At 36.3% G+C, this 15,411-nt stretch overlaps 1 protein-coding gene across 13 annotated transcripts in view; it reads left to right on the plus strand.

Moving 5' to 3' along the window:
* LOC128161257 (filamin-A-like) overlaps positions 1-14,449 on the plus strand; it is a 68,867-nt gene extending 54,418 nt beyond the window's left edge. For 9 of the 13 annotated variants that reach the window (XM_052824498.1, XM_052824500.1, XM_052824509.1 and 6 more), the window contains 18 exons: positions 3,105-3,146; positions 3,423-3,552; positions 3,829-3,969; positions 4,982-5,110; positions 5,666-5,839; positions 6,247-6,408; positions 6,812-7,015; positions 7,316-7,468; positions 8,011-8,139; positions 9,322-9,375; positions 9,796-9,960; positions 10,125-10,226; positions 10,470-10,738; positions 10,849-10,969; positions 11,059-11,229; positions 11,537-11,752; positions 12,097-12,294; positions 12,901-14,449. In XM_052824498.1, the coding sequence (XP_052680458.1) occupies positions 3,105-3,146; positions 3,423-3,552; positions 3,829-3,969; positions 4,982-5,110; positions 5,666-5,839; positions 6,247-6,408; positions 6,812-7,015; positions 7,316-7,468; positions 8,011-8,139; positions 9,322-9,375; positions 9,796-9,960; positions 10,125-10,226; positions 10,470-10,738; positions 10,849-10,969; positions 11,059-11,229; positions 11,537-11,752; positions 12,097-12,294; positions 12,901-13,088 (2,748 nt within the window). In that variant the 3' untranslated portion in view covers positions 13,089-14,449. The remainder of the gene's footprint in view (positions 1-3,104; positions 3,147-3,422; positions 3,553-3,828; positions 3,970-4,981; positions 5,111-5,665; positions 5,840-6,246; positions 6,409-6,811; positions 7,016-7,315; positions 7,469-8,010; positions 8,140-9,321; positions 9,376-9,795; positions 9,961-10,124; positions 10,227-10,469; positions 10,739-10,848; positions 10,970-11,058; positions 11,230-11,536; positions 11,753-12,096; positions 12,295-12,900) is intronic. The other 4 variants (XM_052824510.1, XM_052824504.1, XM_052824503.1 and 1 more) reach the window with 2 other exon arrangements.
* Positions 14,450-15,411: the final 962 nt, after the last annotated feature.

A 15,411-nucleotide genomic window follows, 5' to 3' on the forward strand; every position in this document is an offset into this window, starting at 1 on the left:
GAGAAAGAAAGAGAGAGAGGAGAGAGAGAGAGAGAGAGAGAGAGAGAGAGAGAGAGAGAGATGTTTATAGTTTATCTCACTTGATAGTAGATACAGACCCCTTGAATCAGGATGGAAATCATTTTGATGGTTGATTCAGAAGAACTTATCAGTTTCGCACATCCATAAAATCACTTAGAACTCCTAATGAAAGTCGCTTGATAGTGATGGATTATGGATGATGTTTCAAACATGTCTGTATTTGATGTACATCCATGGAAACAAGCCTATCAGGAATTTTATTAGTAGGAATAGCAAAAATTTCATTTAATAGATAATTTCAATGAAGGTACCCCAAAACATCAATGCACAATGGCACCAACTCAGTGGTTTTCAAGCTGGCAGTTTTAGCTTTTTTGACTCTTAACTATTAATTACTGGGGTTTTTTTTTTGGTGTACTGTGTTAGAAAATTTCCAAAACATTTTGATTAAGATGCACGTATTTTGATATACTTGGTTTGTTTGATTAACTCTATGATAGCCTTAAATACCTTAATTTGTTGAACCTACATATGAATATGTTTGAATCATTTTGAAGTATACTGTGGTTTCATCAATATTCGTTGAATACCAATTTTCGTGGATTTCGTTGTTTAGTTGATCCACGAAATTAAATGTTCATTGAAGTGCAATTTTTATTAACATTTTGTATTGATGGGGTCATTGGCCACGAATTAACGTATCCTTGAAACTGTGATTTTCACTTTATCCACGAAAATTGATGCCCTTGAAAATTAATGAAACCACAGTATTGTACTTTTAGGTCATATTAAGTTATCTAACTAGGTTGATGTTTATAGGGCTTGATTGATTGATAATTCCTTCCTTGTAGTTCAGTATGACTTCAAGGGGCCTATATCTGTCCAATCTGGGTCTGAAAGACCACGGGGTATTGAATTATCTCCCCTTGTCAGACTCTTCTTAATAAAAGGTAGTTTATTAGGCCATTAAATACAGCAGGGTGCTGCTTTAAATACTGTAGAAGATGGCTCCACAAATTATGATTATTTGTGTAATTGTATATTATTTGGTTAAAATTTTTTGATTTTTGAGAGAGAGAGAGAGAGAGAGAGAGAGAGAGAGAGAGAGAGAGAGAGAATTCAAAATGAGGGGATTGAAGGTGAGAGTGACTCGATTGATATATTTACTTTTAATGTTTTGCAACTTCATGAAGTGGTGTCTGATTGATGCAGCCAAAGATTTTATTTTTTATATTTTGAGGCTCTTTTTCCTAACAACATTTACAGTCTGTGTGTCTGTCTTATCTCTCCTCATATTCCTTCCTAGTTGGTCATTCTTATCTTTGTAAACTACTTTTGAAAGCCGTTAAGATAGGAAAGTAATTTCAGCTCTGATTTTCATAAATGCTTCACTTTTTCCATGGTCTGATAAGCTTTGCATTGCTACCGAGTGATTCCCAGTAGGCCCCCCCCCCCCCCCCCCCCCCCCCCCATCTACATCTAACACTTGCATTTCATTTTTTTTTTTGATGATCTGCTATCTCCAAAGCATTGAATATACATAAAAAAGATGAAAAGTGATGGTAATAAGCTTGGATAAGTATCTCATCTACATCAGGTCTGCTTGCGCAATCAAAATTTTTGTGAAGTAATTTAAAGCCTTGGAGTTGTTTCCCCTTTATCTTTTGCAGACCCGTGTACATCTTTTCCTGAATAAGTTAAAAAAAATTCAAAAGCAAAAAAAGGGGTCAAGAGAAAAGCTTTGGGTTAAATCCAGATGCTCGGTGGTCTTCGAGATGTTTAGATTTTATGTTACAAGTCCTGTACTGAATGGATCACCAGCGTATCATGACTCCACATAACGAGGTTATCTTGAGGCTCTGGTATGCTGTTTTGTCTGCCTGCTGATGTTGTGATATTCAATACACACTCGATGGTGATACCATCGATATCTCTGTTTTACAAAGGTGTGACTCTTCTGCAGTTGTTTTGAACCTCGTTATGAAGGTTTTTGTATATTTTCATCCTGAGAAAATGCATTTACTTAAAATCTTAAAACAGAAGATAAAATTGATTCACATTGAATTCTTTAACTGTGCATCTGGCAATGCAATAATATTCTGGTCTGGAAAATATTCCTGCAGATGAACTATGTTTATTGTATATTTTAAAAATATGATTTCACCAGCAGGACCTTTGCCAAAATGCTCTCCTGCTAATTTTTACTTTTATTTGTTTTCTAGGCAAAAATATTTTTGTGATGGCGAGGATTTTGGCTTTGGCAATACACTATATTTTTAAAAGAAAAAGCATACTGTGATTATAAAATCATAGCTTGGTACATTGTATAATGGAACCAGAAAATTATTGTAAATTGGGAGGAGGGAATCCATGCATTGTGATGTGTAGTTTATGAAGATGCCATGATGATTAAATAAATTTTTTTTACCAACTAGCTGGTATTTGTGCAGTACTGTACAAGCATATTTGATATTGTAAACTTTGTTCATATATGGTTATTGCTATGGCAAACTGATGTTTTAATATGACAGTGTTACTTTAAATCATAGTAATGTATACTCAATGTTTTAACACGAACTGTGATGAGGTAGTACTGGATGTGAACTAGAACATTTCCACTCTGTGGCAACTGTTAACCATTGCTTTGTTTTGCAGCTGACTAGATATTGTATATAATTATAGTTAATGTATGTATCTTAATGCTTCACTTACGACTTCACTTGATTTTTTGATACGCTTTATTCACTTTGATAGCTCGGCAGTACAAATAAAACGGGGGAGGGGGTGGGATGTCATTTTGGGAAAATATATGGGAATGAGGTCTTAAATCTAGAATTTTGGGTCCTTAAGGCTTGATCTTTTAGAAGTAATGAAAACAATATGGCAGAACATTTCTGGGAAAGGCAGGTAAGGTTTTCACAAAAATTTCCAGTATTAGTCCCTGTAAGATTACAGACACAAAAGTGAACCAAAAAAGAAAGAAAACCTATTCTTAGACTAGAGTGCTTCCAAACTGTGTACTGCCGGGCTGCATGTAAGTTCTATTGCATGAGATTGCTGACTTGCATTTGTTTGTTATTTAGGCTGTTAGTCCAGAGGAGTATGAGAAATACCTAGAGGATCAGGTAAGTTCTAATCCACACTAACAAAGGGGGCTAGAGTCGACTCGAGCCTCCCCAAAACAGCATGACTCGAGCAATTATGTGATAGTAGCATGTCATTTCTTTACTTCTTAGTATAAAATAGTGACAAAAATAATATCTATAAGGATTAAAACGAATCATGGATCCTCATGTTGCACATGAAAGCATGACAGCCATCTTTGAAAGGGAGGTAACTAAACGTATATATGTCTACTATGGATTTGCTGGGTGTTACAGAGTTGTTTCCCTTGTTTACAGGTGGGGGCCACAGAGGATCTGATCAGCCCTGACACTGTGGATGCTGTACACGCAGGTGCCCCCGGAGCAGGCCTCTTCCAACCCGTGGACATCCGTATTCCTGTCGGACCCATTTTCAATTTTGTGTCTGGTAAGTCAGAAAATAAAAAGTGGTGCTTCCCTTGGTTTCACAGGAATCATTGTTCATTAAAATTCAAATCATAGTTCCACATTATATGCTGTGATTTCTCATTTCTCTGTTAAGTATAAGTGCTTCAAACAAAATGTTACTGCAAGGACCTCTTAATTACTTTTCAATCAATTGCATTTTTTGAGTTAAGCACTTTTTTAATGAGAGAAGTAATCTTAAAACAAGTCATATTTCATTATTTCTGATTATTTTCAATGCACCTTGTTTGTTCTGCAGCATATGTAGTCATGCCTTCAGGCAAGAAAGCCTATCCCAAGATCCAGGACAACAAAGATGGCACCGTTACCGTTAGATACCAGCCCACCGAGATTGGGCTTCACGAACTCTATGTCAAATACAACAACGACGACATTGAAGGTGAAAAAAGAAAGTCTATAGTAGGGATATTCAGTAGTTTTATTGGCGGATCTAGTGGTCTGCTTATTGTGTGTGGGTGTCTAGAGTAGGCGGATCTAGTGGTCTGCGTATTGTGTGTGGGTGTTACTTGTATCTCCAACAAAAAGGGGAATTTTACAGAGTTTTTAAGAAGCAAGCATGATGTTTCACATGAGTGTTGTAAGAGGCATTAATACTCTCAGTTTTATGTAGCCATTATGAGCCCTGCAATCTTCGACATATTGCTTCCCAGTATAGGCAAAGATAACTTTGTAAAATCTAATGATATTTCATTACGGATTATGTTTCTGTTAAAGTTATTATCAGGTGTATATGTTTATAGTTTTCCTTCTTAGAAATTTTCGTATCAAAGGTAGATATGCAAGGCATGGGGGGTTTATACAATTAACACATGCAGAAAGAGATTAAAAACCCTACCCTGGGGAGATTGATCTATGGAAATAGATAGATAAAGCAGGTATCTGATAGGAGGCCCAGCATTCTGACAATGTAGAGTTCTCCTGCTTATCTCTGTGGAATGGTTGCTGGCTAACTGCAGAAATGGTAGAAAGGGAAAAGGGGAGAGCTTGTTGCCAAATTGTATTGAACTGATAGCGAATGTTACTGGAGCCTGTTAAAGGCATTACTGAGAGGGAGAGTGGCTAGGAAATGGAGACCCACAGGAGAAGACAGAGGTTTAGCTTCACACTCGATCACCAACCAGGTCCAGTGTTTCCCAGCTTCTTTCGTTATTTGGACTCTAGGGGAGGGAGGGGGGTTTATTTGTGATTGATTTGTGAAGATATCATACATTTTATTTTTACAATTCTTCATGCTTCGGAGGTTCTAGTGCCTCAAATCTTTGAAATCGTTTGAATTCCATGGATGACAAAAAACTTCCTTTGTAGAGTAGAATATTGGATTTGACACTGTGATTTCAAGTCGTTGTCATTGAAAGATAAAGGATAATAATTATGTGTGTGTGTATTTTTAGGTAGTCCATTCAAATTCCATGTTGATGCCATCAACAGTGGTCATGTGACTGCTTACGGTCCAGGCCTCTGTCACGGAATCGTCAACGAACCGGCAGAATTCACCATAGTAACCAAAGATGCTGGTGCAGGTAAGGACTTGTTTATGAATTGTTACCATAGAAACCCAGTGACAGCTAAATGAGGTAGACAAAAGAAAAGACAATGTCATTCAATTAACAACTATCTCTTATTCTCTGTTTATTTTATTCATTAGGTAATCAAGCTTTCTGTAAGAAAGAAAATAGATATTTTCCATAATTACACTGACATTTTAACTTATCAGATAGCGGCATGTTATAGATAAACACGTTCACATTTTCTTCAGAGTATTACAATAATTGTGTGTGTACAACTGTACGTTAACCTTTTGTGTGAGAAAGAGATTCTGTATATTTTTTCTTGGAATAAAGTGGATTAAGGCAGAAAGGTATACATGTATTAATTATTTTAAGGTAGAGATATCTTTGTGGAGGAAAAGTTCTCCTGATTGATATAAATCATAAAAGAGGATAAAAACCGACTTCTGGTAGATGGAAATGCGCGGGAATTCATTAAATAACTCATCATAAAAACCAACATACTTGTGTAGCAATAAGGAGCCGTTCCATGAGGTACTAACTCAAGTGTGTGATTTCTTGTTTTAGGTGGACTTTCTCTGGCTATTGAGGGTCCCTCTAAGACCGAGATCAAATGTGTGGACAACGGTGATGGAACCTGTACTGTGGGTTACGTCCCCACCGCCCCGGGAGAATACAACGTCTCGGTCAAGTTCGCTGACAGTCACATCGCAGGCTCTCCCTTCACCGCCAAGATCAGTCGTAAGTCCTTTTATTTAGAACGAGATTTTAGCTAGCTCTACGCCATTTAAAAAGGTGTTTTTTTATAAAAAAATCCATTCAATGCCAAAATCAGTTGTAACATCTCCTTGTATGGGATGTTTGTGATTTCAGTCTTTCCCATTTATATATTAAGGTGTTTAGCATTAAAAGATTGACATTCTTTTCAAAATTGGGAAAAGCTCTACTGACTCTTTCCCCACTAAGAGTATCTTAGTGGGGAAATATCTATATGACTGTATTTTTCAGAAAATATTGGTCTGACATTTTTTTCTTCCAATTGTTGAATTGATAGCTGTGATGATGTAATTAATAATATATAAGAACATTTCCCTGTCATCGCTCTCACATGTTTTCAATTAACGATGCCACACTTCCTGTTTACTCAGCAACCGCCAGCGAGCCCCGTAGAAAGGCACAGATTGGTCGAAGCAGTGAGGTGTCGCTGAAGGTCATGGAGCAGGACATCAACAATCTGACCGCTAGTATCCGCTCACCCACGGGCCGCGAGGAGCCCTGTCTGCTCAAACGCCTGGCCAACGGACATCTAGGTAGGGGTCACAGGGGGGCTGTAACACTGTAGATCAAGTAAGGTTTTATTCTGAAATGTCCAGTGGGGCTGTACAACTGTAGATTACATACAGGGAAACACATTTAAAGTGAAGTGACAGGTACAAACTATTTTGATTTGTTATATGTGTACATGTATATATATGTATTAGTATATATAACTGATCAGTTTATAGTGAATTCAGAGAAGTAAGGGAATAAAATTACATGTGAATTAAGTTTAGAGTGTTTGCTTTGGCCATGTTTTGCATTTGTCTTATTCGCTTTGTAATGGCCATTTATGTTTTGTTTTATGACTTAAATTTACCCGCTAGTACTGTCATATTTGGCAATAATTAGAAAATTTATCAAGAAAATTTTTTATGATTGTATGTTTGATTTCAGGAATTTCTTTCACTCCTCGTGAGGTTGGAGAACACTTGGTGAATGTCTTCAGAAATGGACAACACATTAACGGTAGTCCATTCAAGATCATTGTCGGTGAGAGCGAACTCGGCAATGCCAGCAAGGTCCGAGTGGCCGGTGAGGGTCTACAGAACGGCATGGCCAACGAAATCAACGAGTTCATGGTCGACACCAGAGATGCAGGTACGAGACCAGATGAACTGCCAACCATAAACCAACTTTTTATTCATGATTATTTTTTCATTATGAATTGATAAAATGGATTGCAACAACATTTATTTAATATCAAGTCAGGAATTATAAAATTTTGTAACAAATTGAATCATGTATTGTCTGGTTCATTGTGAGGAATATTTAGGACTACGCACATGGATAAAAAGTTGGTTTACAGCATTCAAAATTTTATATCACTTATTTCTAAGAAAAAGTTATTCGATTTGTTTGATATGACACTATCATGTAATTTGTTTTTTACCCTGACAGGCTACGGCGGTCTGAGCCTCTCCATTGAGGGTCCCAGCAAGGCAGACATTGAGTGCCTGGATAATGAGGACGGGTCATGTCGCGTCACATACAAACCCACCGAGCCCGGAAACTATATCATCAACATCAAGTTCTCCGACGAACACGTACCAGGTAAAAATCTTAAGCATAAGATTCTCTTTAGTGAACATTAACCAATTTGAAATTATCAATATCAAATTTTCTATTTGAATTAAAAAAGTCTACAAAATAATATAATTACATTTTGAAAAGACACAAACATAATTCCAAGCCTAGTTCATCATATGGAGTAGCTTTTGTACATGAAAATTTAATAATCTCCCTAAACTGCCCCTGAAATGTAGATACTAGTAAATAAAATTTATCTACATCTATGCCCAATGACATATAATTTGCCAACAGTCCAACTTAAAAACTAACAGACAAAAGACTTACATGTTACGATTTAAGGATAAATTACCCAGTATATTTTTCATTTAATATGAATGCTCTTTACTGACCCTATCATTTGATGCAAACTGTCAAACTTGTTAATTAACATTCATCAATGTATTTTTCTTTTTACGTACATGTTTGTCATCATTTCAAATTTATCAAAACTTCCTTTAAAGGGTGTTTATTTGAGCTGAAGGTTTTCTTTTTAAGAGAAGTCCGATTTTTTTTTTCTTTCTCAGGTTCCCCTTTCAATGTTTCCGTCGGAGGTGAGCCCTCTTCAAGAATGACGGAGAGAATTACGCGCCACCGCGAGGCAGCTGACATTACCCACATCGGCAGTCAGTGCGAGCTCAGTCTCAAAATTCCAGGTCAGTACTTTGCGAGTTGGAGTTCTTGGAAAATACTTCCAACAAATAATTAAAAAAATGGACTTCAAGACTACATACAGCTTTAAAGATTTTTGATTTTCGATCATTAGTTTAGAAGCTGAAGCTTTTTATAAGTATCTATCAAGTGGAGAAGAGTTTGTACTCTGCACTTCTGATGCAGGAAAATTATTTCTGATGAGGTATCAATTAATTATGATGCAAAATATGTTGTTACTCTAATTTAAAAGATAGGAGTAATTAAAAATAATGTTAGAAAGTAAATTAGATCTTGTACAATTCTTAATTAACCCACTTTATTAAAAGACTTCGATCAAGTTATTCTGGGAATTTAAGTCTGCCTTCTGTGAAAAAATTAATTGATCTTCAAAGAAAAGCACATGATAATTGAAAAAGAAAGAGGTAAGGAAAGCAAACAGCCACTTTAATCATCACAAGAACTCAAGAGGATTTCTACTACATCAATAGTCTCAGAATGTATAAATATTTGATAGGCCATAGGAAAATTGGCCAAAAGTTGAAGATTTACCTGCAGTGTAAAACATTTGTTATGACTGTTCAATAGATTTATGTCATTGAACAGATTGATTGATGTAAGTTGGATTTTATTGGAAACAGTTATCACTAAGTCCCATGTTTACAAACTCCATATTGGCAGATTACAACATATGCAAACTTCCAGGAGCTGAGGAGTGAGATTTATAAATACCAATCACACAATCTCAAACTAATTAAGAACTAAGAACGTGCTCCTTAGGAAATTGGTGAAATTCCTGAAGTGTGCTGCATAATCCCCGTTACGATAGCAGGCTCATCTGCTAGTGAACCTTCTCCTATCTGTCCGTCTGTTACAGTGATCCCCTACAAGATGCTCTATGTAGAATGTTGGCAGGCGATCAGAACTCAACCCCCCCCCCCCCTTCCAGATGAACTTTCATTTTGCGCTGCATTCTTAAGATATCTGATGTAGGTGCAGGCTCTGATGCAGTGCCTGATAATCATACAAAGCCTGTTAATCGGGATTGAAATCTCTAATGTAGCTTGTAGAACACTTCAGAAAGATTAATGACTGTTTCATCTCAAAGTACTTGTCTTATCAATTTAAAGATGATATTGTTGTATTTATGTTTGTCTCAAAGTCTGTGGTGCATTATTTATTTTTAGTCGCATTCTTTGCGAGATTTGCTCATTATCAAGAAGAAACTCAGACAACATCAGGTAAAACTAGTTGCCATGGTAATTTGTTTGTTGTGGTTACCATGGAGATGTTTGTGGATTTCTCCTTCCTATTATGTCATCCTGCAAAATTCCAATTTTCAAGATCACCACAATTGATGACAGACCAATATATAGAAAATATTTTGAACAATAAAGTCTTCTTGAACCAAGCGTTTGAATTGAATCTGTGTGTATCACGAATGCATTTTAAAACACAGAACACCCCACCCAATTTTAGTTTAGTTTTTAGTCTTCCCAGTTGTGACTTTTGACCTTTAGTTTCAGTTTCAATTCCAACAGTGTTTGAATTTTACCCTGGTGTACATTCTTGAAATAGATTATCCCAACAATTGTCTTTTGATTTTTGCATTGGCAGTGTTCACAAGGTCTCTAATTTGTTCTCTGTTTCTGTGTCTATAGGAACCAGTCCTTTCGACATGACCGCTTCAGTCACCAGCCCCTCGGGCCTGACAGAACTCTGTGACATTATCAGTCTGGATGACAACCACTACAGCATTAAGTTCGTCCCCAAGGAAATGGGTGTCCACACAGTTAGTGTCAAGCACAAGGACATGCACATCCCAGGTAAGGTCAAGGTCATTAGTATAAAACATGTTAACTACATGTATTGACTTTCTGGTAGAAGCTGACATTAGGAAACAAAAGAAAAGTGATTTTATACAACTTTTGAGAAGAAATGTTTAACATGTACTTTGTTAAATGCTAATAAAGGTCTGTTTATATAACAGGCAGTCCATTTGAGTTCACCGTTGGCCCTATCACTGGAGGTGGATCACACAAAGTCCATGCTGCCGGACCAGGTCTGGAGAAGGGAGAAATCAACCAGCCATGTATGTCTTATTCTAACCCAAACATATTTCTTTATGCATAAAACATTATAAAATAAGGCAGCATGCATTGCCCGTGGATTGGTCTTCTTTATAAGCTATGTAACAGTATTATTTTATTCCTAGCAATGTTTTGTCAGTTTGAAGTTGTCATTTGAATAATCATAAAATTCTTGCCTTAGTTATTCTCCTGTTTTATATTGTTTTGGTTTTGACTGTACCGAAAAAAATCCTTTACATTTGTAGGCGAGTTCAACATCTACACCAGGGAAGCTGGAGCCGGGGGTCTGTCTATTGCTGTGGAGGGTCCCTCTAAGGCCGAGCTGGACTTTGATGATCGTAAGGACGGATCGTGTGGTGTTAAATATGTCGTAACTGAGCCCGGCGAGTACCTAGTCTCTGTCAAATTCAACGATGAGCATATCCCAGAATCCCCCTTCAAGGTGTACATCACCCCCAGCATTGGGGATGCTCGTAAACTGTCCGTGGCAGCACTTCAACAGAAGGGACTACAGGTCAGTGTTGGAATGAGGAAAAATGGAGAAACATGTATTGACACACAATTGTTTTGCAAGTAATGTGGTCTATGTTAGAACTCTGTATTGAATGATGTTGATATTTTCAGGTTGGAAAACCAGCAGCTTTTGTGGTCAATTACAATGGTGCTTCCAAAGGAAAACTTAGGGCTAGAGTTATTTCCCCATCTGGAACTGAAGAAGAGGCTCTTATTCAAGAAATTGATGATGGTAGGTGTCAGCATTTACATTAAGTGAGAATAACCATTAGATAATGTGTTAATGTAAGAGTTTCACAATGATGTACTGTTGTTTTACAGGAGAGTACGCAGTGAGGTTCATCCCCAGAGAGAACGGAGTACACAATGTGTTTGTGACCTTTGATGGCTGTGACATCCCAGACAGTCCATTCAGGGTGCTGGTGGGTAAGGTGGACGCTGACCCAGGAATGGTGACCGCCTCAGGAGACGGACTTCGTACCGGACAGACAGGTAAGGGGGTCTTGATACACATATCTGTAATTTGTATACATATACATGTATTCTATAAATGATGCTGAATTTTACTCTACCTCCATTTGCTGTAACTTCAAAAAAGCAACTTTTGTGCAATTACTCTGTGCCCTTTGGTTTAAACAATTTAAAAAAAATCTTTGACCCAACAATCTTTTATAACTTTAAGTAAGCATATTATTTTGTCTTATGTTTAATTACATGTACTCTGTGGCCTTTGTTTCAAACAATTTTTTGGAACAAAATCTTGGAACCTCACAGTATAGTAGTTTTTATTCATTTGTAGGTCAGACCTGTAAGTTTGTGGTCAATACCTGCAATGCTGGAGCAGGTGCCCTGGCTGTCACTGTTGAAGGTCCCTCCAAGGTCAAACTAGAGTGTAAGGAGGTGGACGAGGGCTATGAGTTTACCTACAGTCCCACCGCCCCTGGGGACTACATGATCACCATTAGATATGCTGGAGTCAATATCGCTGGTAGCCCATTCAAGGCAAAGATTGAAGGTATTCATCTTCAAACACTATATTATCTTTTTTTACCTGCATAACTCTGGTTTTGTCAATATATGATGGTGTCAGTTTTCATGGATTTAATGAAAATCAAGTTCAATGATGACTAAATTTGTGGACAAGAATCTTATCAATACAAAGCGTTATTAGAAATTGCTCTTCAAAGACGTTTGGATTTGTGGACCAGTTTAACCATGAAATCTACAAAGATTGATAATCAACAAATATTGGTGAAACCACAGTACTTGTTAAAAAAGACGTACAAGATCTTAATGTTTTTCTTCGTTTATAAAGATAAGAAATTAAGACATGTAAATATACTGAATCGTGTTTTAAAGGTCAAGGAAAGCCCAGTGGATACCATGAGCAAGCATCGGTTGTTGTGGAAACTGTCACCAAGACCAGCGTGATGAGCAAGTTCAGCGGACTTCAGAAGTTCCAGTCAGACGCCAGCCGGTGTACCGCCGAGGGAAATGGGCTGAAGAAAGCCTTCCGTGGAAAGCAGGCCACATTCAGTGTGGACACATCACAGGCCGGTAAGTGTGAAGTGGCAACCAGTCAACCAGTGTAAATGTCGGGGGCTTGTTACACTTAATATTGAAGCTTCATAGAAAATAATCATTTAAAATAGTTCATGCTTAATACAGGAATAGATACCAATGTGTTGTGTTAACATCAATTTTCTAGAACATGTAAAACAGGAAGAAATCATACATGAGTTATATTTATTTTCTTTTTTAAAGATTTTGAGTTATATTTATTTTCTTTTTTAAAGATTTTTGTTTCGGATGGTTATGAACAATGTTTTATTATTTGCCTTGCAGTTGACAAAACTTACAAGACTACATATTTTAATGAAGTATAATTATATACTCATGATACTGTAGAAGCAGAAATATTCGTTGAGGATTTAATTTCGTTATTTTCGTTGGCAGTATAAATCAACGAAACTAAGTCCATTACGAAATTTTAACCCAGGAATTAGTAAATATAAATGGATTATGATATGACGAAATTAAATGCCAACGAAATTATCTTTGATTTAAAAACAACGAAATTTTGACCCAACGAAAATTTGTACTTCTACAGTCCAACTCATGTCCACTTGAAGTGATGACTGATCCTTTGACCTCTATTTACAGGTAACAACATGATGTTTGTGGGAATGATGGGCCCCAAAGGACCGTGTGAGGAACTGTGTGTCAAAAACCAGGGAGGTTACGTGTATAAAATTAACTATATTGTCCGTGAACGCGGCGACTACATGCTCGTGGTCAAGTGGGGCGATCAGCAAATCCCTGGCAGCCCCTTCTGTGTACATGTCGACTAAATGACAGCATTTCTCTAGGTGTTTTCTTTTTTCAAATTAATGTGTGGCGTAATATTTATATTCATTTTTTCATCATTTCGATGGACATTTTGTGTTTCCTGTCACACGTAGCATTGTCATTACCGAGACTTAAAAGATCTGAAAGCCACAGAACAAGTTCTTATTTCAAAATGGTGCTGAAACAAATGTAGATACGTTTCCATGGAAACAGTAAATGTTCAGTCTTTTATGCAATTGTTGAAATAGCTTAATAGGTATGCAATACACTGTATCATCTGAGTAAGTGAGAACAAATGTACTTATATCCCTGAGTAGATTGAATCCCCTGCTTGCAGGCACATACATGTTATATTACTTAACACTTGTCCATTTGATCAAATGCTCAAAATATCTTCAGAGAGGCAGAAATTGGTCAAGATAAAAAAAAGTGATATTTTCTGGAATCGAGGGCATTGCAAGAGTTTCAAGTGCACTTTTGATAGATGTGCTATGTACCCATCTTGCCATTAGGGACCCACAGAGTGACCCAGAGAGTTACCATAACAACAAGAGGTCAGAGAACTCTCTCTCAAGGTCACTGTGTAGGGGGTAGGACTCATTTACAATTATTTTCTATGGAAATGAATTCATGTGCTTCCTTAAAACTATATATGCGTACAAAGATTTAAATGGTTGAATTTTGTATGTTGAGTATATATATTATAATAATATAAAATAAAGAATAAATGCTTTGTAATCATTGTCATATATGTACTTTGAAATGTTAACGAATGCAATATTACGTGGTTTTTATGGATTGTTACCTTAAATCTATGTGCAATTATTACACATAGCCAGAGATATAAACAAATTTCCCAATCTTTATTGTTTTTTTTTTATTCATTTGAATTGTTACTGAAGTGTAATCCTATGTTGCTTTTTGTTATGTTATGTATACACACATTTTAATTCTCTTTAAGACTTTTGATATTTAGTGTAAAAAGTAGTTTAAAATATTGTTGGTAGTGACCCAATCTTACAGAGTAGGTAGATTCTACGAAATCATTATGTACTGGTTTATTTTGATACAGCTTTACATTTAAAAATATGATGAAATTGTTCTTACAACTTTTTATGACCCATGGCATTTATATATTAAAGGGTACATATTTTGTCCTGCATATTCAATAACTCTTATAGTTAATAGGCTTATCCCCACCCTATTTCGCCTGATCGGCAGTTGATCAGAGTTACCTGCCCTTTACACTTTTTTAAACACTAGATGTTGCATGCTTTATATGAAAAAGAACTTCTACTATGTTGCTAATGTTATTTGTGTATGCTGAATTATAAAAAAATAAATCTAAGGAAAAAGTACAAAACTTATCTTATTTTTTATTGGTTTAACAAGAGATTGAACAACTTCTCTATAGTACAAATCAGTACTTTTATATCTTTCAGCGGAGTGAAACACAACCCGTGATATTTTGCGTAAAATTCTATTCTAAAACTTTTTTAGAGTTACTGCCTTTTTAAGACTTGGTCGTACAGTAATTCACTATAAACCATAGTTAAAGTTTAAAGAGACTATGTATCGCTCATGACTTCAGTCATAGAGAGAGAGAGAGAGTGAGATTTATAAATACTGAGGAGTAACTTAGTAACTATATTGAGGATTTTAGACATCAAGTTTTGTCTACGTCTCTAAGTGCTTTTTTGATTTTTGCGATGAAATCAATATCCACAACATCACAGTTGATCTCGAAGTTTATTTCAAGCCAGTGGAAAACTAAAGCAAGCTCGTGTATCATTAGAGGTTGCTACAAAGCTCTCTTCCTCGACATTTTATGAATTTTAAAATGACGAAACTGTCAATTTTGATGTGACGAGACATTTATCTTTTACTTTTGTGTAACAAGATTAAACTGCTTTTGATGAGATTGGCCAATGATTTCTTGTAAATGAAGCTCCTTAAAGCTCCTTAAACCCCAACATATATTCAATTAAGATGATATTTACAGGATTGTTTATCCTCTGGGATCCTCTGGGGGTATTCATTTATAATGTCAAGATTACTGGAGATAATTCTCACTTATTATATAAAAGCGGTTCTTTTAATTATTTTATCGTGGTCGGTTTTCGGAATAGACAAAATCCGGATTGCACAACAATTTCAAACATAAAATGATAGAAAAATGTCAAGGACATCACCAAAGAAAGGAGTTTCTTGTTAAAATGTTGCTTGTTGAATATATACATATACACATATTCATCTTTAGGTAATCAGTTACACGATGTTGCTATCAGAGTTGGAGAGACCATTCTTAACATGCATATGGAGTTC

The sequence above is a fragment of the Crassostrea angulata genome, chromosome 8 (assembly GCF_025612915.1).
Source record: "Crassostrea angulata isolate pt1a10 chromosome 8, ASM2561291v2, whole genome shotgun sequence".
Classification (NCBI taxonomy): domain Eukaryota; kingdom Metazoa; phylum Mollusca; class Bivalvia; order Ostreida; family Ostreidae; genus Magallana; species Magallana angulata.